Below are 27980 nucleotides of genomic sequence, written 5' to 3'. Positions count from 1 at the left end.
TAATAAAAAGGCGAACGCAAACAAAGCCGGGCTCGCAGAATAGCGCCTTTCTTCCGCGCTGACGACAGTCTCTGCCGCGACTCGCCAGAAGCGACCGCCACCTCCGGCCCCTTCCATATCAAGGCTGCGCAAGGCAAGTCTTGCACTTGCCTCACCGGCCCTATTATCGACGCGCCGGTGCATAACCGCCTCTACAGAGTGTCCCGGCTTTCTAGTCTTCACGGTGAGATCCAGTTTGTCGCATTGTATTCGATATGAGACAGGCAGGCGCTCGAAAGACAGTGGGCCAACTCAATTTGTCGTTCCGAATTGTTCAGCTAGGACAGCCCCAGGCGATGTGTTTGCGTCAGTACAAATTGTCCGGAAGCAGCGTTTCGAGCAGTCGTATGAGCTATCCGGGTCGATAAATTGAGGAGACCCAGTTTAGTTAGCTCGTACTTCAGAGTACTTTCACGTGCCTCACGACACCATATCCGATCGGCCTAGGCTGTTGTGAGGACACTGTGGGGAGGAATGTTGCGCTTTTGCGCAAAGTATGACGCAGTGACAGCGATAGCATGTTGCTGAGACCTCTAAAACTCCACACATTTCGCGCAGTACCATGAACCACCAGTGGCACGCGAACAGTCTGCTGAGACGTAGCACGGCTATTGCTTCCTTATCTTTCCTATTCGGGTGCATCGCTTGGTGCTGCTTGTTTCAACGAGACCTTTTTTACTTATCCGCGGATACTGTTTTGCCCGCATTCGGGGTTTCAACCGCTTCTAACGAGTTAAAAAGGGTATGGGAAATCATGAGCTCCGTGTCAGTAAGAATGATCGTCTTCTCACGAAGACGCAAGACGTCTTGCAACACGCAGTTGTTTAAATGTCGATTAAATACTCGGCGTTATTTGCCGCCCCGGTATACTCGTGACTTCAGCGGGATAGTAGTTTGTCCACCTTTTTTTCCGCCTAAGAGACACTGCAAAAAAAAAAAAAAATAATAACGTTGTACGGAAACTGTTACCAGTAACTGGGATCTTGCGGCGGACTCTTAGACTGGTCACTGGAGTCGCCTGATTTATCGTCTTGATGGAAGTGCTGGAACAGACAGCCAAGTAATACAGCGGCCACTATGGTGATTGACACTTAACCATGTCACTGAATGAAAATAAACAAATGGCTTTATTTGATATGATCGGCATTGCAGGCTGAATTTATATATTTATCCGCCGTGGTGCTTGACTTGCAGGAAATTCCACAAGAAACAAATAAATTTGCATTGGACGCTGGACGTCTGTCCTCACTGTCAGGCGATCGACACGAATAGAAGGTGGCCTTTAGAAACAGCAATGACTATCCATCGTTGCGATTAATGTTTGAAGATTTCAAAAATACACTCTGCAAGAGCTAAGGCGTCTAAAGTACTTTTAATGGCATGACCGATTAAACAAGTGCATTCGGCATACAGCACAAGTAGAAGGCATGCTAGAAGCACTGAAATCATTGGAAGGTACATGTACGATGTTACGTTGAAAAATGATCACCTCTGTTGGCTTGAGTGACTTTAGCGAATCGGCCAATAAACAAAAGAATGGCTATGTAAACATAATGGCACAGAGCCAAGGCTACACCATTTGCTTATTCCAGGGCTGCTAATGACCAGCTTTGAAATAAAATAACCGCTAGTACCTGTTCTCGAAACCAATTAAATTTTCTAGCTCCAATTACCTGACGTCTGCATGTTGGATGTTACCGGAGAAAATTCTAACAGTGGCCTATTTCAACTGGACCAACATATTGCAATAGCAGTTCGTATATGACATAAAGCAGCGCTAACGCCGGATAAGGACGATGAAGTAAGATTCACAATATGGGTGCTGCTGCATGTCAAGGATAGATAACTTTACTGAATCAGAGATACGATAGGATATGTGGGGGTGATGATTGAAGGCACTCCGTCCCGTACCACGAAAGTATAACAGGAAGAAGAAACGAGCTTGGAAAATGTAAATAATTTGTGTGTGCACATGTAGAGAAGAGAGTTTTGGATGTGAACGATGATGATGAAGAAAAAATTTAGGAGAAGAAATAGGAGAGTTGGCGATCGACGGTGGTGTCTATATACAGTCCTGGTTCAACCAGAAAGAGTTCGAGAGGTGTGCGATTTCGCTTTCTTGTGGGTGGTGGGCTGTCACGACCTTGCGACGTATGCTTTTAGTTGTGCATCCATCTTGAAGTCTTCATCTTGAAGCTCTTTGTCTTGAAGGCTGACAATTAATAAGACTCCTTTGTAGGATTGTGTCCTTGAAATCCTCTTGGATTGATGTGTATGATGCTCAGTGTTGCATGACGGTGTTTGTCGTTATTTTAATGTTTGTTGTGGTGACGAAGCAGGATTTGCTAACCATAAAGCTGCTCGGCCAGAGAAAGCACAATAGCAAGTCTTGCGTCTGTCTGCTCTAAAATATTTGTGGGGAAAAAGAGTGCTGCGTGAAAGCGATCAATTGAGGCCGCCAATAAAATTGACCATGGACAAGAACATCTCTACCTGAACATTTTAAACGGACAGGCGGCTGAAAGAAGCGTCGGGTATTATTTATTTATTTATTTCGTACTGCCAGCCTGTTTTTACAGGCCCTAGGCAGGAGTGGGATGTACATAAAAGGTTTAGCAAGCTAATAACATGTGAACACAAAAAAGAATGTAAAAAAAAAGAATGGTGGAAACAAGCAAAGCGTAATCTCGTTACACAAAAAAAGAAGAAAGAAACAACATTGAAAAAAGAAGAAAGAAAGCAACGAGGATATCGAGGAATTCTGCAATACAGTACACATTTACACAATGGCTTATACACACACAAAAATAAGGGTGCCCTTAACATGTTTTGATCTATATCACACAGTATATGGAATAGGACAGAGATCGTGGGAAACGTTTCGTGTCATAGATTAACGAGAGCGTGCACAAAGGATGATAAGGTTGAGCTTTGAAGAATGTTTTCAGGCAGAGCGTTCCAATCATGAATGGTTCGAGGGAAGAACGATTGCTTAAATAAAGTGGTATGGTGCGGATACTCGTCTAACCTGAATGAATGTGATGAACGCGTTAGGCGCCGGCTACAAGGTGTAATATACAATTTCTTATCTAATTTTACGTGCTCCCGATGAATTAAATATAACATTTTGAGCCTCTCTCGATATCGCCTTACCTCCAGGGTTTCCAGGTTCGCCTCCTGTAAAAGAGCGCTAACTGATGTATGACGGCGGTAGGAATTAAAAATAAACCTGACTGATTTCCGCTGTATCATTTCAATAATATTTATGTTTGCTTGGGTGTAAGGGTCCCAGACAGGAGTAGCGTATTCTAACAATGGTCTGATGAAAGTCTTGTACGCTAGTAATTTTATGTTACTTGTAGATTTAGCCAAGGTCCTCCTCAGGTATCCGAGCTTTTTCATGGCTTTTTTTTATGTAGGCTACATGGCCATTCCACCTAAGGTCCGACGTAATTACTACACCAAGATATTTATATTCTGTAACAGAGGATAAGTTATGGCCACTAATGCTGTATACAAAAGGTAACGGCTTCTTTTTCCGTGTAATGATCATTGATACTGTTTTTCTTAGGTTAATGCTCATTTGCCACTCTAAGCACCATGTCGCTATTGCTGATAAAGATGAATTTAGGATCGACTGATCTGCCTCGCTGTGAATTTCATGATAAAGTACGCAGTCATCTGCAAACAGCCGAATTTTAACTGGTATATTATTCACTATATCATTGATTAAAACTAAAAAGAACAGGGGGCCCAAGACTGATCCCTGTGGGATTCCAGATTGCACATCGGATAAGTCTGATTTCGCATTATCAAGGTCTGTCGCCTGCCCGTAAGATACGCCTCAATCCAGTGAAGTAGTTGGTCGTTTTTGAGAATAGGTCTTAACTTTGATAACAACTTTTGGTGGGACTTTTGGTGGTGGATATTATCACTTATCACTGGTGGATACTAACAACTTTTGGTGGTGGATATTATCAGGAAGCCAAAGCAGTTCAGATAGTTCACAAAGTTCATGCAGCTTGCAGTTCATTCAAATGAAAAAAACAAAAACAAAAACAAACAAACAAACAAACCACGAAGCAGGAAAAAAATTGTTGATCCCTCTTTCATAGGAATCGGTAGAACACGAACGCGAAACGTGTTTTCACAGAAGCTGTTGCACCTTTATTGCACGTAAAGAATTAATTTGCAAGTAGCCATCAGCGGCACCCGATACTGCACAGGGGTCCTCGACACTTGTCACACAAGCGAAAGTTCTCGAACGACCCGCGACCGGGGAACATCCTCCGGAGACATTAAATTGCATGCCCCGAAGCACTGCGCAAATACGCCATAAACCACAGGCGCTAGCACGGTCCCCAACAGCGAAAGGCGCACGATGAAAACGATGCATTGCGTACATATCACCCATAGTAGCGCCATAATAATGATAGAGGATACTTATTGTGTTCTACGAAACCAATGTTCTGAACGCGGAAAGTTAGAGTTCACTTTGTGTCCGAGGAAGTCGTACTATATAGGTGCAGCTGCACTTGCACTAAACAGTAGTATTCATCGAAGCTCTCTGCCTCCAGATTCGGTTGCACACTTTCCTAGAAACACATAGCTTAGCACTTGCCCATGTTTCACTGAGTACGATTTATTGTAAAAAAACATTCCAAAAATTTCCAATGTGTAAAAGCGAAAGAGTAATTCCTCTAAATAAAGACGCCAGTGTTTTCAGGCACCGTTCTAAACCGTTTTCTATAAATAACACTCAGAAAAAAAAATGCGTCACAATCCGAAAAATTTCGTATGTTTTCTTCTTTCTGCTCTTTTCTCGCCCTTAAAGGGCCCCTCACGAAGCCGCATAGCAAATTTTGGCTATACGCTGGAAGTGGTTACGTGACCTCTAGGGAGCGTTCTACGGCAAGAATTGTCAAATTGGTTCATTAATACCCGAGATAGAAAAATATTTCTGTAACGCGAATCTATGATTTCAGAAGGTGAGCGCTACTGCCAAAAGAGAGACTCTCTCCGCTTGCCCTGTCTTTTCCTTCCCTGAGTTCTCCCATGCTGCGGCCGGAGAATCGCGTGGCGCATACGCCACGGGCCCCGCCCTTTTCTCACGCGTAAAATGGCTTTAGATCCAGTTTTCGGCGACATTCAAGTGACCTTCAGCCAAAAGCCAGAGCTGTTATCCTGGCAGTCATACGAGACCATCTGGGCAACCAGTCAAAAGTTACGAAAATGCTTTCTCTGGCCCCCAACCCTTTTTACAGAGAGAGAGAGAAAAACATTTATTTAGACCATCGAGATCGTTGATCTTGAGGACGAGTGGACCGCATTACCATACGCTAGTTACTTCCAAAACAAGTTACAGGAAATATTGCTTCCGATGTCTTCCTAATGTTTGTTCGCAATATCACTCAAGCTGTAACTTCTATTACGACGAAGTTTTATTTGTTATTTCCAATAGCGACGTTCAAAAGGCCGGTAGAGAGCCCCATACATCATTTAGTGCAGAGATTGGGTTGCCTGTGCTCTTTGGAACGCCAGTGGTCCGTGAGTCGTGAGCGGTCCGCGACAAGAAGTAGCAACCGACGCTGAATGCGCTGCAGAAGTGGTTGAAGGCGGCACCACAGGTAGCAAAAGTGGACATATGGTAGCCATTTCACGCTTAAATCTACCCTCAATTGCGGGAGAGCCAGCATTATTTTTTCGCTTTTTTGCTGCGCGGCGCACTTCCGGTGACGGCTTCGAGCGCGAGCTGCTGCGTTTGTCTTGTTTCGCGCGGCGCACAATTTTGTGCACTGTGCACGAGAACACCCAACTAGCGGTATAAGTTAGTGCTGCACCACCACTGAGGCAGACGCAAGCGGATCACAGAGCATGATCGCGCGCTGGAACACGGTAGAAAATTTCATAGTTTCGTTCAGCGCACGCCTCTGCCCGACGTGGGAACAAGCAGTCGAAACGGGAGTACATCTCTCTTGCTGCGGTGCGAAGTAAAACAAGAACACGCAGACATTCGGCTTGTGTGTTTCATTATTTCTTTAAACTTTAATTCATCCATTGAAGCGACAGATCACACAAATAACAGGTATTGCCTTGAATAGTTCTAGCGGTCAGGTGTCACTATCAACGACGTCACAGCACAGACACATGTACGTAGGCGCACTTGCACAGATACGTCAACCCTCCGGCGTGGAACGCGGCGCCAGCGAGGGGAAGGGCAAACGGCGTTTAGTTTGAAATTTCAGCTCTGTCCGCGGCACGTACCGATGTAATGCTTAGCCACGGCCGCTGGATTAAAAAAAAAAAAAAAAAAAAAAAAAAAAAAAGGTGCGGCCTGCCGCGTCGGGCGCGTTGCAATGGGAGCGAATGTGACAGCCGTAGTTGCTTTGTCGAACGGCGCTAGTCATCGGCGATGGAACGCGCCGTCGGCTGACACGCGCGACGGCGTTCCAAGTGCGTTCCTGACGCATTTGCTATGCCGATGCCAGACAACAGCCCCCGACGTGTGGCGCCGTGGCGGATCACATCGTTTTCGATGCATGCGGCAGGCCGCACCTTTTTTAACACGAAAGTGTTTTATGCCGGGGTCCACCAAGACTTCACTGACGTATTTCCGTCACGGAAATACGTCATAGAACATAATACAAAGAAAGAAACCAGAAGAAAAAGTTCCACAAGCATGCAAAATTTGGAAATCGAACCCACGACCTCTCGGTCCGCGACGATAGATCGCCGAGCGTTTAACCCATTGCGCCACAAACGCATTTACAGAGAGCTACACAGACGCGCCTTATATATCTAACACTCCTCCGTGTACCCGCGCTCTTGCTCGGGCGGTGCCGCCGCCTACGAGCAGAAAAGAGAAGTACTGCATTATGACACTAACGCGCACCGACAGTGAACGCTTCGGTGGTCTCAGCACTACGACGCCTCGATGCCAGCATTCGAAGGGACGCTGGCATCAAGAATAAAGTCCCTAAAAAATAAAGTAGCGCCATTCGTGTCGCCCATGCAGGCTCCTCCTCTCCCGCGTGTCTTGCAGATTGTAAATGGAGCCAGTTGAGGGGTGGAATGGCTGTTGGCCGAAAAGATGGGCTTGTTCAAATCTTTCCGCTAAACGGACTAGAGCGCTGCGGTCTAAAGCGATTCATTGGAAGAGTGTTCGAGAGATAAATACGGCAAGTATCATGCTTTGTAGACCAGTGAAATAATAAAAACGCTTGCACTGCAAAAAACATCACCTCAAGCAAGCAATACTGGATGCGAGAGCCGACCGTTTGCTTGCGGACGCGCTCGGCGCTGACGCTCTCGATGGCAGCGCTACTATCGCCGTGTAAACTCGGCGGCGCTAAGAATCTGCAAGCATGACGCACTAGCTTTTCTGAAGGTAGTGAAGGCGCCATTTTGTCTGTCCACTGCGTTGTTTATTTTGGCACGCGATGCCGACCCGAAGAGCCGCGCGCCGCTTTCGCTTTCGCGTCCGTAGTTTCCTCCTGGACGCTGTAGGGGCGCTGCTGCAGCTACTGAGAGAGGAGGCAGAGGCGAAGGGGTGCGGTTGGCGCTACTTTATTTTTTTAGGGACTTTAATCAAGAAGCACTACCAACGCCACCTAGGTGGCGTTCACCGTACTCAGCACAGCGTAGCGTGGCCTCCGCAATTAGCTCTGAAAATGTTTCTAAGTTGATCGCGGAGGCTGCAATTACGACGCGCTGTACGCGCTGATTTGACTCGGTGACGATTCAGTTACGTGCTTTGTCTTGCGCGTTGTATTAGTGTGTCAGTTACGTGCTTCGTCTTTCGCGTTGTGCTAGCGTGTGCAGCGTAGTGCAGCTTCCATATGCACGACGGTTGCTCATGGTCATCGACGTTGGTAGTCGTGATGGAGGAGACGTGCCACCAGGCGTCAGCGTGGGTGCATCAACGCCTAAGGGCGCTTTAGCCACAAAACACCAATAGACATTATATATCAATGTGCAATAAACATTACACTACTTCTGTGAAGACACGTTTCACTTTCGTGTTCTATACCGATTCCTATATAAGAGGGATCAACCACATTTTTTTTATCCAGCGGCCGTGGCTTAGCAGACACGATCTCTAGCGCTTGTTGAATGCTCTTCGCTTGTCAGCTCAATATGACCACACCTGGTGAGGGGCCCTTTAAACTACAACAAGATACCAATTATGCCTTATTTTCAAATGTTTGCTGCATTTCATTTCTGCATCCCACTTTCTAGATTTCAGCCCTACTACATTTTACTAAATTCTTTCTAGTCTCTGCCAGCTGCTTCGATATATACATCAAAGCTTGTCCTATTTATAGATCGGCTGGCAAAGGTGCATAATGAAATAACTTCCTAATGATAGGTTTTGCAGAAGGCAGACGATTTCCACACACTGTGGGTTTTTTTTCTCAGCTGTTGCACGGACGTATCATAAAAAGCTTTTTTTTTTGTCCAGCATGCATGCCGGACGGACAGACCTTGAAATAACTTTCGTAATAAATGAACATCATTACGACAAGACACGATGGCGCGGGCTTGACAATATTTTGGTGCCAGCATTCACTTATTTCCTTCATCGCTTAGTCCGCACGCTCTCCTTGACCTTGGACCAGCTTGCCGTATTTACCTTCCTTTTATAGACGAGGCAGCTCATGGTGTTCTATAGTTGCCACACAGTTTCGTGCGGCTCGTGTCAAGGAAGCCGCACACGCCTGTGCACGCGCCCTCTAAGCCGACACTCGGCAGAATGGATCGCGCCATTAGTGAAGAAACCTCGTCAATGACTCGCTGCTAGCTTTCCCTTGTAGTTTTCTCGAGTAAACCATGGAAGACTTCAGATAAGTTCTCCACCACACAGTATAAAGAGAGTTAGACATGAAAGTTTCATCAGCTCGAGGTCACGGAATGCGATATCGTTTGGCGACCCGCGTTTGGGGCGCCGACTGTTTAGAATGTTGCGCGTTGACGCACGCTACTTTCTGCAATCTCTAAATTTTAAATCGTCATCATTGCTCGACAATATAAATGTGAGTAGAGACACGCTGGCTTCGTTACATACAGCAGAAGCATATGCGTGAATATTTTTTTTTTCATTCTTGGTTAATGCCCTCATTTTATGTTGGCTTATTACCAAGAGAATGATGATTGTCAGCTTGAGGAGTTTTGTTTGTTGGTATTTGAGTTATTTTGATATTTGTGTTCACCTTTAACATTTTACATTCGCATCATGTATTAAATATATCCTCAATGCACATATTTATTGAATAAATGCCTTCGTTCTATTTGTAATAACGATTTATTTTTAAAACGTTATCTATTTTAAGTGACTTTTGTTAATACTTGATTGCGCTGCTGTACATTTCTCCGAACCTGGACTGTAATACCGCTACCACGTACGTTGGCCCTCGGGCACATTCTATTGGTTTGTAACCGCTTTTCAGCTGAGGGATCCCCAGTTGCTGTTGCAAAATAAAGAATTAACTGATTGATTGATTATTGGTGAGGGTATGCCGACGTAGTGGGCGCGCCTCGCCGAGACTGGCGCATACGTTTCCCCTCTGTAGGAAAAGCAACTACACTCCCTGTCCATTCCACATTTCAGTGCCAGGCCTTGCCGGATGTTATCTGGACTTTATCTCCCTAGTTGGCACTTGCTGCACACTGCGTTGTAATTGAAGTGCAGAAACTCTCTAGGTTCAAAGCAAGTTCAGGCTGTGTCGCTGGCAGTTGGCAACGTTGATGCCTATCTTTTCGTTTTTTTAAATTTATTTTTGCCTTTATTTTTTCATGTGTAAAAGCACTGCCCCTGGCATTGCACTTTTGGCTGTTGGCTTCTTTCGTAATTACATCCTTGGCACCTCTGCCGTTAGAGGATTTGATAGTTGATTTCCCATCGAATAGCTTGAGTGGCAGTTATCGGTCGTTAGTTTCCATGATGCCGTAACAGCTTCTTCTATAATTGCTCCCTTGGAATCAGCCGCTCTTGACTCGTTTGGCGGCTCTTGACCTTGGCTTCAGTGATAGCATTTACGATTTATTGTTTGCTTGATTTCAGCTTTCGTATACACTGTAGGTAGTTATACTTTGCCTCGAATTCGAAGGCAGTTTTTGTTGGTCGTTAACTTTTTTTGGCATGAGTGTTTTTTTTCTTCTGTAATTACTTTTCTTTTAGGCAATATCAGCTACTTTGGTAGTATTTACTAAACCTTCGCTCCACTGACGGTCAGCTTCTGTAGTTCCTTTGCTAAACAAAGCTCCTCAGCCGCTCCATACCCTCCTTCCGGAGCATTGCGCGCGACTGGAAGACGGCGCGCTACCTTCCCGCTCCCCTCCCTTGAGTGCGCGAAATTTAGTTGCGATCACTGACTCACCCTCGCACGCATTCACTCGCACATACAGCATATGGCGCACGGAGACGGTTTTCTCCCCTTGGACTTCATATGGAACCTCACGGCGACGGCGACGGCAGAAATTCGCCTGGAGTGTCCATATAGCTGCTATCGCAATAAAAAGAATGTACAGATTCCACGCACTGTGAGAATCGATGCTATGCGATATAATTTGCTGGTAGCTGGCTATCTATATAGCGTTGTTTGGGGTTCCGCAAAGTGTTGGCAGAAGGACCAACGCTTTGGTGTAAATTGAGTAGTTATGTGTGCGACTCGAGTGAACGTGTGTGTGATGACAGTAGCAGCAAGACGACGACGACGATGGTGACGCCTATCGTATGACGGTGGCTCAGTCAGCTAAGGCGTTGCGCTGCTGAGCACGAGATCGCGGGATCGAATCCCGGCCCCGGCGGCCGCATTTCGATGGAGGCGAAATGCAAAAACGCCTGTGTGCTTGCGTTGTAGTGCACGTTAAAGAACCCCAGGTGGTCGAAATTAATCCGGAGCCCTCCACTACGGCGTGCCTCATAATCAGAACTGGTTTTGGCACGTAAAACACTAGAAAAGAAGAAGAAGAAGACGGCAACGGCACGATGCCCACAGCGTACGGTTCGATGCCAATTTATACGCCATGCCAATTCTTGGGTTCTGCATTGCGTACTTAACGGGCGTAAGCAAGATATACGCGTATTGCGATGGGATCTGCGGCTAAGTACTTGCAGGCTCAATGTCCCTGTCATGTGGTCTATGTTTAAACGATGATGGCGTTTGTGCTCCGAAGAAAAAAAAAATTAAAGCTTGATTAACCTAGGCCACTCAAGAAATGTGGCACAACGCAGCACAAATGGCGTCAATCCCGCTACCTCGCGTGTGTATTAGAGACGCAGCCAATCCTGAATAATCCGTGAAGTTGGCCAGCCTGCAATATGCCTTATCTCGTACGTGGGTGGATCCCCATTGCGTACTTAACGGGCGTAAGCAAGATATACGCGTATTGCGATGTTATCTGCGGCTAAGTACTTGTAGGCTCAATGTCCCTGTCATGTTGTCTATGTTTAAACGATGATGGCGTTTGTACTCCGAAGAAAAAAAAAATAAAGCTTGATTAACCTAGGCCACTCAAGAAGGTGGCCCAACGCAGCACAAATGGCGTCAATCCCGCTACCTCGCGTGTGTATTAGAGACGCAGCCAATCCTGAATGATCCGTGAAGTTGGCCAGCCTGCAATATGCCTTATCTCGTACGTGGGTGGATCCCTGCGGCCAGAGGAGACATTCCGTGACGTCGACGGAAAGACCAAGTGCTCGTTGCGCAACGTTTACACAAGTAACAATGGACTGGAAAGGTAGGTGTGAGCCCTCCAGAAGAGTGGCAAAAGAAAAGGGGAAAAAAGAAAGGACACTGAAACGGCACATTATATTAATAAAGATAAGAATGTAAAAGAATGATGATTGCGAAGCAGCGCACTAATGTGCTACTTTGCAATCATGACAGTTTTGCATTCTCCAAGTGTGAAAAGAAAGGTAGTCCTGTAAATGAACACATTAATGACACCGGTGCATTATGCGAATCGAAGAAGGAAATAATGAAAATTCGTTCATTTTACCGTTTGCCTTTGCTTCCCGCGCTGCATACTTTGCGCTGCATTGCCCCCATTCACGGAACTAGACGACTCACCCAAACTGCTGTCCCGATGGAAGAGTCGGATAGAGAAAACAGGAAGAAAGGTTTAAATGAAGAACAATAACAACCATTTGGGCGAAACAATGAGAATAATGAAAAAGTTACTTTGCTGTGACTTTTTCTTGACTCTCATCGATAGAGGCCTTATTTTCCTCTCATCTGTGCAGCTCACGGAGCAGTTCTGTCATTTTTTGTCGCTATTGTAATGATGAAGAAGAGCACATGGACAAGGCCAGCCAGATCGTCTATTTGATGCCTGCTGTGCAACCACTGAGCCAGCCGGATCGCTAGTGCTCGGCACGAGCGTAAGCCGCTCGGGCAACCAGCTGTGGGTATGCGCCACAACCACTCAGGTCAACAACAACAACCAGCTGTTCCTGCTCTGCGTCGCCTCGCTTATCGGTTACACTTGTCGCTACCAGCTGAACTGTTCAGTACACCCCTTTACACTCTGTTAATTTTTTGGAGGATTTCTCTTGCCGTCCCAAAGGATAAGTTCGTGTTGATGTCTCCCTTTGACGGGCGGCAGGAAGTGGAGTCGAGTGTAACGTGTACACTGGCGTTCTCTGCAGCGACTTCGCGGTTCTCCTGAAAGCGACAAACCATGGGTTCACCCAGCGTCGCCGTAGTGCTTGCAGTCGTGATTCTTCTGGTCGCCGCCGTCACCTGTCACGGAGACGGTCCCCCGGGTGCCTGGCAGAAGAGGGAGGTGGGCGAAGACCCTGCGTTCGAGGAGATGGCGCACTTCGCGATTTCGCAGCAGGTCGGCGGCGACAGGGAAAACTTCGACACGGTGCTCGAGATCCTCGATGTCGAGACTCAGGTAAGTGAAGGCATTAACGCGGTTTTAAAGAATGTTGAGCGAGAAGAAAAGGGCGAAGGGAAAGGCGATTTTTTTTAAAATTTACAACAAGAAGCAAACGGAAAAACGAAAGCATGCAAAGCATTCGCAAACGTTACTGCTAGTTTTTTTCTGAAATGTAGTGGTAATAAGGAAAACATGTGAATGAAAAGACAACTTGACGCAGGTGGGAGCTGAAACCACGTTGCATTGTCAATGCAACATGGTTTGACATTGACATTAAGCTACAGTGGCTGTCGTCCTGCCGTAAGCTTTCTTGGCAAATTGCCACGTACGCAAGAGCAGCACTGGGAGTGGTAGCCAGCGCAATTCACGGCTATGTCGGCGGATGTGAAACATACAGCTAGTTAAGCGCAAAAAATATAAACACGGGCAGAGGGATCACACGACATGTGTGACAAATCTACTCCCTCTATCCGTGCTTCTTCTTTTTTCTGCGCTTGCAGTATGCCGCACCCACAAGACCGAATGTCAACCCTTCTTGTGAGAAAGCTCTTTTCAACAGCAGGCGTCACGTAGTATGCGAACTAAGGAGCAGGCGACTGGCCAATAAACCCTCGTACGCTACCTGAAGGCATCAAACCCACTGAACACACATTGGTCTAGAAGCCGTCTTCAAGACGTCTTGACAAGATAAGCAAGACGTCTTCAAAACCATTTTAAACGTTGACAGGACGTCTTGGAGACGTTCTGGCAAGATTTTAAGACTTCTTGAAGACATCTTACCAAGATTTTGTCGGACGTCTTAAAACGTTCTGTAGCCGTCTCTAAGACCGTCTAATGCACCGCCAAATTTGGGATATCAGACGTCTTGCAAGACATCTGGTAGACGTCTTAAAGACGGCTAGAAAGCGTCTTGCAAGACATCTTGCGAACGTTTTGAAAACGGCTACAAAACGTTCTGCTGGACGTTTTGAGGATGTCTTGAAAACGTTTTTAAATGCTTTGAACATCTACTTGCCAACTAAGGCATGACCTTTTCTAGCCGTTCGTATTTAGCTAATTAAGCCCTAAATTGGTTTACAGTATTTACAAAAGATAGTGAGTGTAAATATACTTAGTCTAAAGTGCACAGGACGTGAAATCTGAACACGACGTAGGTTATTTCAACACAATGTATTCCATAAAGTTACCAAGTCTTCCCGTTGTGGAAAAAAAGTGAAGAAACAAATAAGGAATAAACACGGTGACTGTCAATATATACATACTATATTAAGTACAACGGATTTGAACTATCTAAACTTTAGTTCAACACGTAATCTATTGTGAGCTAGGGGAAGCACTAGCATACTTTAAAGTCTGTAGAAGCTGAAATTACGTCATATTACAATCGAGATGGTCTGTCTCCTTCCGATGTCAACTATCCAACGAAATGTTGCGTAGCTTCAGTGATCTTGCTAGACACGGCATACATTGCTCATTATGGTCCGGGAAGACCCAATATAATTTTACTTACGTTGTCAACACTGATCTAGATTTGCAGATGGAATAATATCAGACTCCTGCAACACTATTACAGAATTTTTCCTTGCATGGATGTTTGGCACACTCAAGAATTTAGATACACCAAACACCCTTCCATTATAGCATTAATTATAAAGGAATTGAGTGTCTCCTTGTTATCTGCTACATAGAGAAATCAATGAGGATGTTCGTATTCTTTGCAATATTGAAAAAAGGTTGGCTTTACCGACAGTACCAATCCCTATGGCCCATTTCTTACAACCTACCATAGCAACACTGAAACATTGGCAAAGCCACAAAAGCGATAAACACGTGTCAAAGCCACGTAGGCTTAACATAAAGCAAGATTGTTCACACAAATGAATTGCTAAAGTGGTCAATGGTTTGAAAGAATTTTTAATAAATCAGTAACATGCCACTACATAAGCAAAATGTTTCTAATGCACTTCCTAGAGTTTTGCATTGTGGCTGTCTGTTATAATTGGTCACTTCAAAATTCAGGGAACTGGCTTAGACATTTCCACAGGCTGATGATGCACCCGCAGAAAATTTAGCGCGTTCTAATGATGCTTGGCCTCAGATTTTGCACCTGCAATTAGAAGGTAAGACAAAAGATTAACAAATATGTTACAGTGAAACTTCGTTATAGCGAAACAGGATATAACAAATTACTGTATACAACAAAATGACGTTCCCGCTGAAATCACCGAGGAGATGAATGTTTTTATAACCTCGTTTCAACGAAGTAAAATTATCCTGCCAATAGATACACCAAACTTCAGTTTTCTCCGAAGAAAGAAATGCCCGACCCTTGCAGGCTCGCTTCTGCTTTCCGCAGGGTAGAGCACACATTCCTTGCCGATGTTTAAAACGTTTACGTATTTGCGTTGAATCCACCGTTCAACACTGGCCCTTGTCACCACTACGCGTAGGTGCGCATAAGCAGACTCTAGATCGCCGTGGCAATTCCTCTCACTGCGGCACCGCGCAGGCTAGTTAGTGCAGCTATAGGCGAGGCCTCAGAGATTGCGCCGGTGCAATTTCAGAGGCCACGCCTCCCTGTGTGTACCACGTGCTGCTCGCACATGACGAGCATTGTTGGTGTCGCAGCGTGCAACCTATTCAACCGTCACCGTTTCAGCGGTTTCGCGATGCTGGAGACGACCCAAATAAAAGCGGTAACGAAAGATCATCACATTGAAACAGAAGGCAGCTATCGTAAAGGCAATCGTGTCAGATGCTAAGAAGTGGTGTGTTAAGGACACCGAAGTTTCTTTTGCTGTTTTATCAGAAGTTCAGCGAGCACGTGGCCATGTAGTGGTTCTGCTGGCCGAAAAGCCGTCTTCTTCTATACAAGTTGAAATTTGTGCGCGACATTGCGCATGTATTGCAGTGAACGGCAGTAATGAATATAATGACGTAATTTTGGCTCCCCCTTGGGCTTCGCTATAAAAAGATTTTATTGCATATGACTGGTAAGAGTTCCGACTCATTTATACCGCAGCCTTGTTTGGAAACACTAACTGTTAGAAATCCGACCTAGGTATCTTCCGTATGCAGATGCAACAATGCCATCGCTGCGATTCGGCCTTATCTGTAGCCCCGGTAGCAAGCTCCCGATATACTACCGTGAAATCCGGATTCTTGGCGATAACAACATCCTTGTCCAAGAAGGCCAGTGCCATGGTTGGAGGTTGCCACGTCATCCACAACTACATCGCAAGCGACATTTTTCGTTTTCAAATCATACACATGCTGCAAGCCCTTTTTCGAAATTGCATCTTTTGTTGATTTAAATGTAGTAGCAGTTTGCGCCGAAAAACAATTCTACACCGTGTCCTTCACATGTACCAGTTCCTGATGCAACGTGCAGGCAGGAACATATATGCGCCGCGCGTCATAGGTTTTCAGAAAACGTGACAAGGCCTCCTCTTGGGACATGTTGAATGGCAGCGTCGACTCAAGGACGCGCGGCCAAGCGAGGTCACTGGTCAACTTGAACGATGTTCTACGCAACGAATGAAACACTTCCGGGGTAACCGCACTCAGAATGTTCGCGACGTAATTTGAGCCAGGCGCGTAGCCCGGATATTTTTTTCAGGGGTGGGGTTGGGGGAGCTAAAGCACTGCGATCGTCCTGACTGTGGTGCTTCGTTCTTTTAAGCTCCCAGGCGTCGGAGAAGCGTTGAGACGCGAATGCCCATAATAGCCGCACGTTCGAAGGATACGCGCCTTTGTTAATATAGGCGACGTGCCAGGCACAAAAGGGAGCAGGGCGCCGGCCGTAAAGAAATAGACAAAATTAGGAGAGGGGGAGGGGCGGAAGCCCGGTCACCCACCCCCACCTGATACGCCACTGCCCTGAGCGTTCTGATTTAGAGCAAATTTGCCGGGATCGCCGTAAAATTTTTGCTTTAAAATCCTCGCGACCAGATTTCTGACAATGACTTGCACAGATTACGTCCGAGTGAGCATAACCGGAAATGTTCATTCGTTCCATGAAATATCGTTGAGGCCTGCCCCATTGCCCGCCACGCGCGCCCTCGAGCTCGCACGACCCTCGCCTATGTCACTTGAGTGAGCAAGGCCATCGCAATTGTTCTGAAACCCTATGAAGTCAATGTCCCACGTTTAGGCCCGCTAGTTGCAGCATGAACAGGCAGATGTGAAGATTCAGAAGATATGTTCCAAGCATTGTATACAGAACAGCCTGCGCGAATCGCGACTATCTTTACATCAGCGAAAGCAGTCTCTCTGAAACCGCTTGAAGCAAGAAATTATGTCAAAGAGATGAATTAGAAATGAATCAGAAGTGAAGAAACAATGTCGTTTACATTGCAGTTGCGGAGCACGTGGCAGGCTGAATATGCCACCGACGAGAAAAGGCTTCTATCATTGCTAAAGAAACTGGATTTGAAAAGAGTTTCCCGAATACCTTGCTATCCAGACTACAGAAAACTACAGAAAAAAAAAACGCTGTATCGCAACGATGGCAATATCCTGCCTGCAGACGCAGAATGCCGTCGTTTCGAGCAGTTCGTGTTTTGATCAAGGCTTCCGTACGTCAAATTCTTATTAGCACTTTTTGATCGGCGTCCTTTGTTTTTTTTTTTCTTCTTGTAACATGAACTCCAGAACCAAGAGAAAACATAAGCCAGATGCAGCATTGAATTTGAACTGATTATCCTAGCTGTTGCAAAGTATGCAAGTCAATGTGAGCAAAATTCTACGTATTAATCATTCTTGTGGTTTAAATTAGGACTGATAGATTTGTCAATAACCAAGTGAAGAAGCATAAAAAAAATTCGGTCGAAACTAGCAGTTAATGAGGACACAAAAATGCATATGCCGCACATACAGGCCACACTTAGAATTTATTTATTTAAAGGCGCAAACGATTTGACATTGCATCCGTGTGTTATTCTTAAGGCCAACATCTTGTTCTGTCATTACTGAGGCCTCAATGGCGTATTCACTTTCTTCTGTCATCCTCGCCTCAGTCATCATCCTCGCCGCGGCTCAACCTACTTAGCGGTTGGTTCAGCTTACCGGTAACAACATACTCAATTAAAATGACAATTACATGACAAGCGCCATAGGCTAGTCATATCACTACTTCAAACCATTAAGTTATTAAGCACCTGGAATAGCATGTCAGGCGAATAGCCAGGCTACCATCTCCAGCATTTCATTAAACAATGTTTCTCTCTCTCTCTCTATGTGACACAGAAAGCAGCTTAATAACGTAATGGTTTGAGGCATGTGATATGACTGGACCATTGCACTTGCCTAAGTGCTATCTGCCACATGCAATGTTTTTTTTTTTTTAATTTGGATCAGTTTAAAAAAAATAAAACCTTGTAGAATGAGAACATACGGTATGTTCTCATTCTACATGGTCCTTTTTATTTCAGCTGAACTAAATTTTAAGAACATGTGGCAGACAGCACAATTGTGCTGTCCAAATTGTTCTAAATTACTCGATGAGGCGGCCTATTACTTCTACGAAAAATCAAAACTTTTAATTGAACAATTGACAGTTACAATAAAGAACTTTTATTGATTACCTCACTGCACATATTTTAATCGTAGCTAGTGATTATGCCAGGCATATCGACTTGGAACAAATTCTGAGGATGGCAACGGTTTCGATATATGCAGTATCAAACTTGCAGTAAAAATGCACAGTTTTTAAACTTAATTTTTAAGAAAAGGCTGATTCATACATTGAAGCACACACTAACTGGAACGCCAATGCATTTCGGTGGACACATTCAAAATTATTATATCGAAACTAGCGTAGTCCTCAAATCTCGTTCTAAGTCGATATGCATTTCATACCCACTAACTACAATGCGTAGATTAAAATATGCGCTGCAAAGTAGTTAGTGTTTATTAGCGCAATTAAGTAAATTATTCGAAAAGCATATTGATTTCTCGTAACGTAATGGCCGCCTTATCGAGTAATTTTGATCAAGGGTTATAATTGTGCTATCTGCCACAGGCATTTTTTTTTAATTGTTGCCGCTAAAAAAAAGACACCATGTATATGAACACATAATCCGCTCTGGAACAATAATGCGGCCTGACTTGTAAACTATATTTCCGCATGTCTATGGAACAATAGGAATAAGAAATGACCTTTTCAGCGGTGCAAATAATTAGTCTTGCGATAACAAAGGCCCATCGTTGTGCGCATCACAGGAAACCACTCTCTCATGCATCGGTCTGTTTACCAGCGCTTCAGCTTGCTGATACAACGCTGCAAGTGTCTAAGTTTGCTCAACGCTTGACGCTACGCGCGAGTAGATTATGAGTTGAGGTTATAACTTGCAGCACAAACGCCGATGCGAATTAATTTAAGCCACGCACAGTTACTGGGTTAAATTGATAGTGCGAAAGAAAATTATGCGCAAAACGGCGTGTTCCTGAGTCTGCATCCATGAGCAGGCACCCACAAAGTCGCAATATTTTAGAAGTGCCAACCAGCAATCAATAGATTCGAAACGTGGGTCACTGTAGCTCGACCGAATTCATATTACAAGTTACATTACCGTCACTAAACGGAAATCAAAATAATAAAACAGGTGGCCCACACGCAAACAGTACAATACGAGTTGAAACGTAACACATTGCAAGCAAGCGCAGTAACACGCAACAGCAAGCGCGCGATTTTACGCAAGAACAATGGGGATCAAGATTCCAGGCGGGAATATTTTTGAACGGCGCTACCGCGCCAGCCAGGAATTGAATAACAATAAACATGCCAAACAAATTATGTCGGCTACGCAAGTTTGCCTGATCGCGTTCGTGATCGCCAACAATGCGGGAATGGTGGGCCACTATAAGAGGAAGCAGCGTTCTGTATCGCCAAACGAGCGACGCTAGTTGAAGCCCTAAAGTTTCGGCATGCCTACAGCAGCAGCTGTGATAAACCTGTCATGAGTATTTGACTCTCCTTAACGTTCAAAAATTATGGGGTTTTACGCGCCAGTACCACGATCTGCATTATGAGGCACGCCAAAGTGAGGAATTGCGGAATAATTTATACCACCTGGGAATCGTTAGCGTGCACCTAAATCTAAGTACACGGGTGTTTTAGCATTTCGCCCCCACAGGGACACTAACTGTCCCGAACGCATTCCACGGACCATGGATGACTGCAATATAATAAGGAATTAAATTTGTCAGTGCAGCGCTATATCTCGCACGTTGTCAGGATCATCGAGGAAAACACGAAAACGCGTCATGAAAGTTATTCACAAATGGATATTCGCAAGCATTATTTGATCTGTGACAAACATGTATCAACGTTTAATTCAAGACAGCGGCAAGCTCACAGTATACTTTTCGAACGCATCGAGCAAACGTGGCATGCCCATACAAAGGGCATTTGGGGGTAACAATTCCCAGAAATAAGGCACTTTCGTGCGGTACTCACTTTTTTTGTCCGTATCGACGAGGCAGGATCCGCTTTCCGAGTCAAAGAAGCGACGCCGCGTACTCCGAGGGTCAGCAACGGTCCTTGGTTAACGCATCGTAGACACAAAATGGAGAGCACGCTCTGCTAGTTTTCAAAGAGAAAAATAGTTGCAGTGGCTTAGCTCGGCTATGCCAGGATATACGTAGCGTTAGCAAAGGTTCTGCTGATTATTCTTAGCTTTCCTGGTTGTCTCCTACGCTCAACCGCTAATTGCCAGGCAACTACTTCGGGATCCGATGAGTCAAGCTTCTCCGTTCTTCTGCGCTGTTGAGCAGCATTTGCGATCTCCTTCTCCATGGCTATACCACACTGGCAAACGCCAGTCAGAAGCGCAGCGGCTCCAGCGCAGTGTCAGACGACGACTGCACAGCGAGCGAGCGCCGGCGCCAGTGCGTCTACCACGGCTACGACGTCACTCCTCTGGAATGCGCAGACCGGCGGCGGTGAGTCGCGCGCGGCGGCGGCGGAGTGAGCGAGAGGTGCCGGCTCCGGTGCGCAAGCCGTGTGACATCACTGATCCTTGCGCATGCGCAGCACGGCTCTTTATGTGCCGCGCGAAACGGGCTTGGCTAGGCCAGTGTAGCTAACGCTACAAAATAAGGACGAGAACCGACTTGCCCGAGCAACCGGCGCCGCTTCCCGCCGTGAAAGATGTGAAAGGGGAAAGATTCGAAGGGCAGGTCGTGAGAGAGAACGGCAAAGTGAGGTTGGAGGCGTCGAGAGAGAGTGGTTGTGAAGAGGCAACGGCGCTATGCAGCCAGGGCCGTCGGGCATGGGGGGAGGTAGAAAATTCCAATCTCATCCTCCTTCCATGTCTGCCAGTCACGGCGCCGTTAGCCTTTCGTTAGCATGGAGAAAGGAAACTCCGGAAACGCGCTCGTGTAGAGCGCGCGCACTGAAATGCGCAATGCTTGCAGCGTTAGCTCCGGATAGTTAGGAATGGTGAAATCGACATTCTCAGGAATCGCTACACCGATTTCGATGACGTTTTTTGCATTTAAAATAAAATGTAAAATCAAGTATGGGCTGGAAGCAGATGTTGATTTAATGTCGGCGCTGTCTTTCGAAAGAGTCTCGAAAATTCGAAAGTGTCAAGTTTAAAACTCTGCGACATAGCAATACTAAACGATATCGCAATTTTGTAATGCGCACCTAAGAACACGTCCAAAGCAGACAGAGTAGATTCAGTATACGCGGCTCTGAAAGATACCGCGAATTATCGAAGGTGTTTTATGTTGGGCAAAGCCCTTGTAAACGTTGTGAGAAGTGCACGTGGACTACAAACTTCCTTCGAAAGCAAATTTGCCCGCCTTAAGCGCTCCAATCTAGGTAGACGCTGGCATAATACCCCCCCCCCCCCCCCGCCCCCCCCGCCATGCATCGGCTGTATATGGCTGCACTGAGCTGCTGGCCAACCGTGCGCAGTCCTGGTGACTGCAATATCGGTTTTGGTGCAGTGTTACGAGTTTGCGCGCTTCTATTGTGAAAAATATTCCAAGTAAATATACAAAGCAAGGTCATTCAAAACATTTCAAAAATGTCGCAAATAAACGTTGCAGTATTAAAATTTCGGGCAAAGCTTACTACAATATGTGGTGCACTTCTAAAATCGCCGTGCGGTACGTGGTTGCAAATAATTGGGCAAAACGAACACGTCTAGATGAAATGCCATGATATGCTGCTCTCCCCCCAACGTGCACATCATTATTTATAGCGCCAGTTTTAGCTATAGCTTTTGAGCGTATATAGGTATTTAATTTGAAAGAGCGATGAAATGAACGATTCAGTCTCACAACTTCGGAGTACACGACGATGAAAAGTGTTATAAGAAATTGATGAAGTTGCGATACTATAGTTTTTTTTTTTACTACTGGATTGAACAGCTGACAGCGGAATTTTGATGCAGCTCAATGTGCAGATTGCCGTAGGAGCTAAAAACTGTCAAATAACGCGCTGGCGGGGAGGTTGAACTAGCATCGTGCGAAAAACGCCCATTGTGGCAGCCTGCAGAAAACCGCACAGGTAAAAACCCGATCGATCTTCTGCCACAAAATATATCATCGGACTCACCATGTTCATCTATCTGAAATTAACGCTCACACTAAATTTGCGCCGCTGCTCAGCGTAGGCACACGTTTTTCTGTTACCCGCCACGGTAGGTAAGTGGCTATAGCATCGCGCTGCTCAGCTAGAGATCGCGGGTACGACAGGATCGAAACGCAACAACGATCGTGTACTTAGATTGATGTGCATCTTAAAGAACCCAGGTGGTCAGAATTAATCCGGAGTCTCCACCTACGGTCTGCTTCATATTTTAGGCACGTACAACCCTTGAATTTATTTTTCACTTTTTCAGTTTCCTCAATTAACGTGGTTAAAGGCCTTAGGTCTTGCATGTATGCTGCCTTCAATCTAGCACATTTTTTACGTTTGCTTCATGTTTTTTTTTTCTTCGTGAAATACGTATAGACGCTACGACCGGACGTACAGCGCAGCCAATGGAATTGTACACCTTACAGGATGGTAATATGACAAACCAAAGGAAAGGCAGTGCATGTACATGTTTTTAAGTACATACTGCGTGGCCAGTATGGGTGCTAAATATATAACAACCGTATAAAGCAGCGGAAAGAACTGAAATGCATATTGTATACATATACCTGGATAAGGATCCGCACAGATATCTTCGAGACATTTTTACAAATCGTTTTGTAGCTGTCTTAGCAAGATGATAGCTTAAAACAGCTTAGCAAGACACCTTCAAGCCGTCCCTCGCAAGACATCTTCAAGACGTACATATAAAGACGTCTTGTAGCCATCTTGAATAGTTGTAGACGTTCTAGTTCATTTTGGCTGGTCCAAGACGGCTACAAAACGTCTTGTGTTCAGTGGGAAAGGTGCCCAAGTCGAGGCGCTCACTGTGCAATGAGCGGGGACAATGAGGAGATCGGGAAGGCTCAGCTTTTGTTAGCCACAGGTAGCAAGACGACAACGAAGCCTGTCAAAGAAGAAGTGGTACCCTGCCCGTTCGCCTCTTCAGTGACTGTTGGTAAATGCGTCAAAATTGCATAATTTTATGACACGGTTCTCCAGACTGCATTGCAAGAAATTGAAGATGATTGATAACATCTTTCGTGCATTTTCTACTTTCGACAAACTACAAGATAATTAAGTTTCAGATTTCTATTAAAAAGACTGACACCTCCGGCTCAAAGAAACTGTGCAAGTTAATTATTGGCCGCACGCCAATTATCAGAAAATAAAATTTATACATTCACTGTTGTTGACGGAAACCGGCTGAATATCCTATCAAACTCAGTAGTGTTTTTGAATGAAATGACCATATATTGCACTACCACACACACTGAAATGAAATGAAGCCACGTTGAGTTAGAAGGAGGTTTAATTTACTCACACATTAACGTCCGTAGTATCTTTCTTGCCACAAAAAGAGAACTGTCAAAGAAAAGTCCTGGGCACACGAATGTGCCCGGGATGGGTTATTTACCAAAGTTGCGAGAAGCATGGCGACACTAGGGCCTAGCAACGCATCAGGCAGCTCTTAGCGGTCTAACATAGCCAAGACTGCATCAAGCAGCAAAATGACTGTCTCTTTGCAGCGCAATCGACAAATGCTGCTCCCTGGTGCGTCAAAATTTGCAGTGACATTTGACGAATTGTGTACCGTGAAAGGCACTGCGGATGTTATAATAAAGAGAAGGTCTCAAATGGTATCATGCTTCGAGCGCAAGTGCAGGGTTGAAATGTTGGATGGGTAGTAAAGGGCTGCTGGGGACGTTTTCTGCAAGGGTCCACCTAGTGGACATGTCCATTTGATCTGCTGCTGCGATTGGCTGTGGCGTCTGGCGCCTGCGGATGCCCACCTCAGCTCAGCCAATCAGAACTTCCCCAGGAGGCGAAATGGACTTGTCCACCAGGTAGACCTTTACAGAATACCTCCCCTCCCCTGGCCCACTGCTGGTTCGAATACGATGCTTTTCTTCTCCTCGTGACAGCCCTAAAATGCCGGAATCTGAAAGTATCGCCTCGATCGTAGCAAGATGCCTCGAAGCCTGGAGATATTAGGTCATGCCAGTACGCTGATTTTTCTATAAATGAGAAGCACGAAGAATCGCTGGGGCCATAGTGGAGACTTAATTGCCATAGTTTCCACAACGTTGTTGGAAATTAGATAAATTTAGACGAATCTTTGTACAAAGTACTTTTCGCTCGCACCTACTGTTACTTAACGTGTCTCAAAACCAGGCCACATTTCATACTGTGAATCCATATATCTGCAGAGCAACGTTGAAATCGTGAACAAGAATATGTACCACCGCAGGATGTGTGGTTTTGCAGCCCCTAAGCGTGAAGCAGTGGCTCCGACATTTTGAAGTCCAATCTGAAGCCCTGGCGGTGTTGCTACGACCCTACGCTAGCGAAGTACGTGCTGTCTTCACTGATACGCTATCACCTAGGCATATTTTTTATTCGACCCCATGATATTATGCCTCCTTACGTGGATTTATATTTGGTTTGGCTTCTCATATATTCTCGTCTTGTAATAATCAGGAACAGTTGGATGTGGTTGGTCACGATTGTCGCTTTCAATGTCAATTTTATGTCTCTTCCTCATTGACAGTAGTATATTACATATAAGGATTACTGCTCACAGCCGCAACCAGTGCGTTTCGGAGTCCAGAAGAGAAGCGCAAGGGTTAAATAGAAAGGGAGCTTCTCAAAGCTCGTGGAAGAATTCTCGAAAGGGCTGTTGTTAGTCGCAGTTATAATCGAGATAGGCGGTTGTTGCGATCCACATCGCCAGCGACCTGTCGAGGCCAAAAGGGAGGATGAAGAGGAAAGTATAATTCAGACTGCAACAAACAACAATGATACCCTGCAGTTACGTTGTCTAAGCGAAATCTTACAGGTTTGTCAATCTCGAACAAGGCATCTGATATAAAACACCAATACGCAGATTCCATTGGTTATTTGTTATGCAGAGTAGGCCCCAAAAGTTTACAAGAAGGGGTATTTGCGAAAAAAGCAGCATTCCCGTTGAAGTCTCGGCATATAACCTCGAACTCAGAGTTTAATTCTGCAGTAAGACTTTGCGTCCTACAGAGTTGATTCAGTATATATGTAGATTAGAAGCACCGTGCCTTATAACAGAGAATATTCACAATGTTTATGGAACTAATGTACCGTGAAGTTTTGTGGCCGACTGTGGGGCGCTGTAACTCATCACGTGCAAAGTGAGACGACGTGACAAGAATGGGAATATTTAATTCAAACGTATTTATTATGCATTTTTTCTTCATTCTGTCTCGCAGCTGGTTGCCGGCACGAACTACCGAATCAAGTTCAAGACAGCCGAGTCCACTTGCAAGTTGACAGAAACTTACAGCAAGGAGAACTGCCGTCCGAAGACAGGAGATGTAAGCATTTTGCCGCAGAGCTTACTGCAATTAGAAAGACTGCAGCAACTAAGAACGCGTGATGCAGCGTGAAAGGCGAAAGGAATGAAGAGAACGTAAAAGGCAAGACGGACAAGCGTAGTCACGTGGTACAGTGATAGTACATAAAGAGAAACTCTGGCTGAAGAGATGAAGAAGTACAATAGAACCTGTTTATAAAATACCATTTAAGCTTCTATGCAACATAGACAAATGAACACTCGACAACTCTGCAATTTGTATTCTTCTATGTTGCACGGAACCTAACATATACACCCACACAAACTTGCTAAATAACGTGCACTTCTGGACTTTGCTGTATCACTTTATGTTCAGCGGGCAAACAAGCACTTCGATGGCGAAAGAGGCAAGCATGGTTAGCGATCATGGAATCACATTCCAGTGCCGAAGTCCATCAGCTCTTTAGTATATATATATATATCTTCTTTCTGGGGTTTTACGTGCCAAAACCAGTTCTGATTATGAGGCACGCCGTAGTGGAGGGCTCCGGAATAATTTCGACCACCTGGGGTTCTTTAACGTGCACTACAACGCAAGCACACGGGCGTTTTTGCATTTCGCCTCCATCGAAATGCGGCCGCCGCGGCCGGGATTCGATCCCGCGATCTCGAGCTCAGCAGCGCAACGCCTTAGCTGACTGAGCTACCCCGGCGGGTATATATATATATATATATATATATATATATATATATAAAGTATAGTATAGGGCTGCAGTATTCGTGTAGCACGTGCAGTTAAACCTTTTTATAGCTATTGAATTGGGCGACAGCGCCACAAGCACGTCTTCCTCGAGAGCAATAAGAAGTTACGGTGTTAATCCTCTAGAACTGATGACCAGCAAAAGTATCAGAAAGTTCGCGAAGCAGTATTGGGGACAAGTGCATATCTGGAAGATGTATGCCTAGAAGCAATTGGAGTGTCGTATGGCCGCAACATACCGCAACAATTGAGGCGCCACGCTATCAGGCCTTAACTCTAAAAGCGATCGGTGGCAGAATGGCATCGTCGCAAATCTACGGCTGTAGTGGCGACAATTCCTTTTACGCAGTTGCTTACGTTGTTATTGAGGACGTTTATGTATAGATATTGACTTAATTTTGTTTAAGGGTGACAACTGGTTACAGGTGCTTTAGGGTAATGCGTGCAATGTCACTGTGGGTGGAGTGGCAGTGTAACGTGGAGCAGAGATCCATAAGCGATTGGGGTAATCACACGTGGTGAAAACGGAATGAATGGAATTGGAAAATGGAATAATAATGAGCCAGTTAGATTGGTCGGTACATTCATAGCATTGCTCTCTCAGCCACTATATATATATATATATATATATATATATATATATATATATCATGAGAAAATAGTCGCGTTTAGCCGCTATCGGTATTGAAAGTTCGCCAAATTTTCGATATAGTGAATAAGATGCAGTGCCACAATTAAAATCAGTTATTATTGTTGGTCAAGAACTGAAACTAATCTAGAAACACCTGGTGAGTGTTTTATAAAATTTCTTTCGTAAAATTTTCTCTCCGCAGGTAAAGGAGACTTGCACCGCTGTAGTCTACGACGTGCCCTGGGAAAGCAAGCGATCCGTCACGTCTATCGCCTGCTCAGCTGCTAGTAGTTCAAAGTAGACAGAAACGACGCCGCCGGACATTGACCTCGTTCCAGGACTTGGTTTCTGGAACTTCGCACTTTTGACGTGTTTCATGTAGTGCCCTCAATAAAGTAGCTGACAGTGCGCAATGAAATAGACGCGTCACAAGCAAATAAAATGCCACTTCATAAAATTCCGAACACTTGAGTTCGATTCGGCAGCCCTGTGTCGCCGCACCACAGCTCTCAGTATTTATTTATTTATTTATTTATTTATTTATTTATTTATTTATTTATTTATTTATTTATTTATTTATTTATTTATTTATTTATTTATTTATGACATGCATATGCTTGGCTGACAGTCACGTATTTATTGCGGCACTGTTCTGGTGTTGTGATAGACAGAACCGCAAGGTGGCATTACGTGACTGCAGGCACGGACGACGCCACCCCCGATGCCGATGCCCTGCTATTAACTACAT

At 45.1% G+C, this 27980-nt stretch overlaps 1 protein-coding gene across 1 annotated transcript; it reads left to right on the top strand.

The window, feature by feature from the left end:
• Nucleotides 1-27: 27 nt before the first annotated feature.
• Nucleotides 28-27715, top strand: LOC119459639 (salivary cystatin-L2-like). The gene is made up of 4 exons (XM_037721317.2): nt 28-223; nt 12689-12939; nt 25759-25863; nt 27435-27715. Exons 2-4 carry the CDS (start codon nt 12721-12723, stop codon nt 27531-27533), a joined length of 423 nt encoding a protein of 140 aa, XP_037577245.1. The 5' UTR covers nt 28-223; nt 12689-12720; the 3' UTR covers nt 27534-27715.
• Nucleotides 27716-27980: the final 265 nt, after the last annotated feature.

Source organism: Dermacentor silvarum, chromosome 7 (assembly GCF_013339745.2).
Source record: "Dermacentor silvarum isolate Dsil-2018 chromosome 7, BIME_Dsil_1.4, whole genome shotgun sequence".
NCBI classification, from domain to species: Eukaryota; Metazoa; Arthropoda; class Arachnida; order Ixodida; family Ixodidae; genus Dermacentor; species Dermacentor silvarum.
Note: the sequence above shows the minus strand (reverse complement) of the source record. Positions and strands in the feature narration are given on the sequence as shown.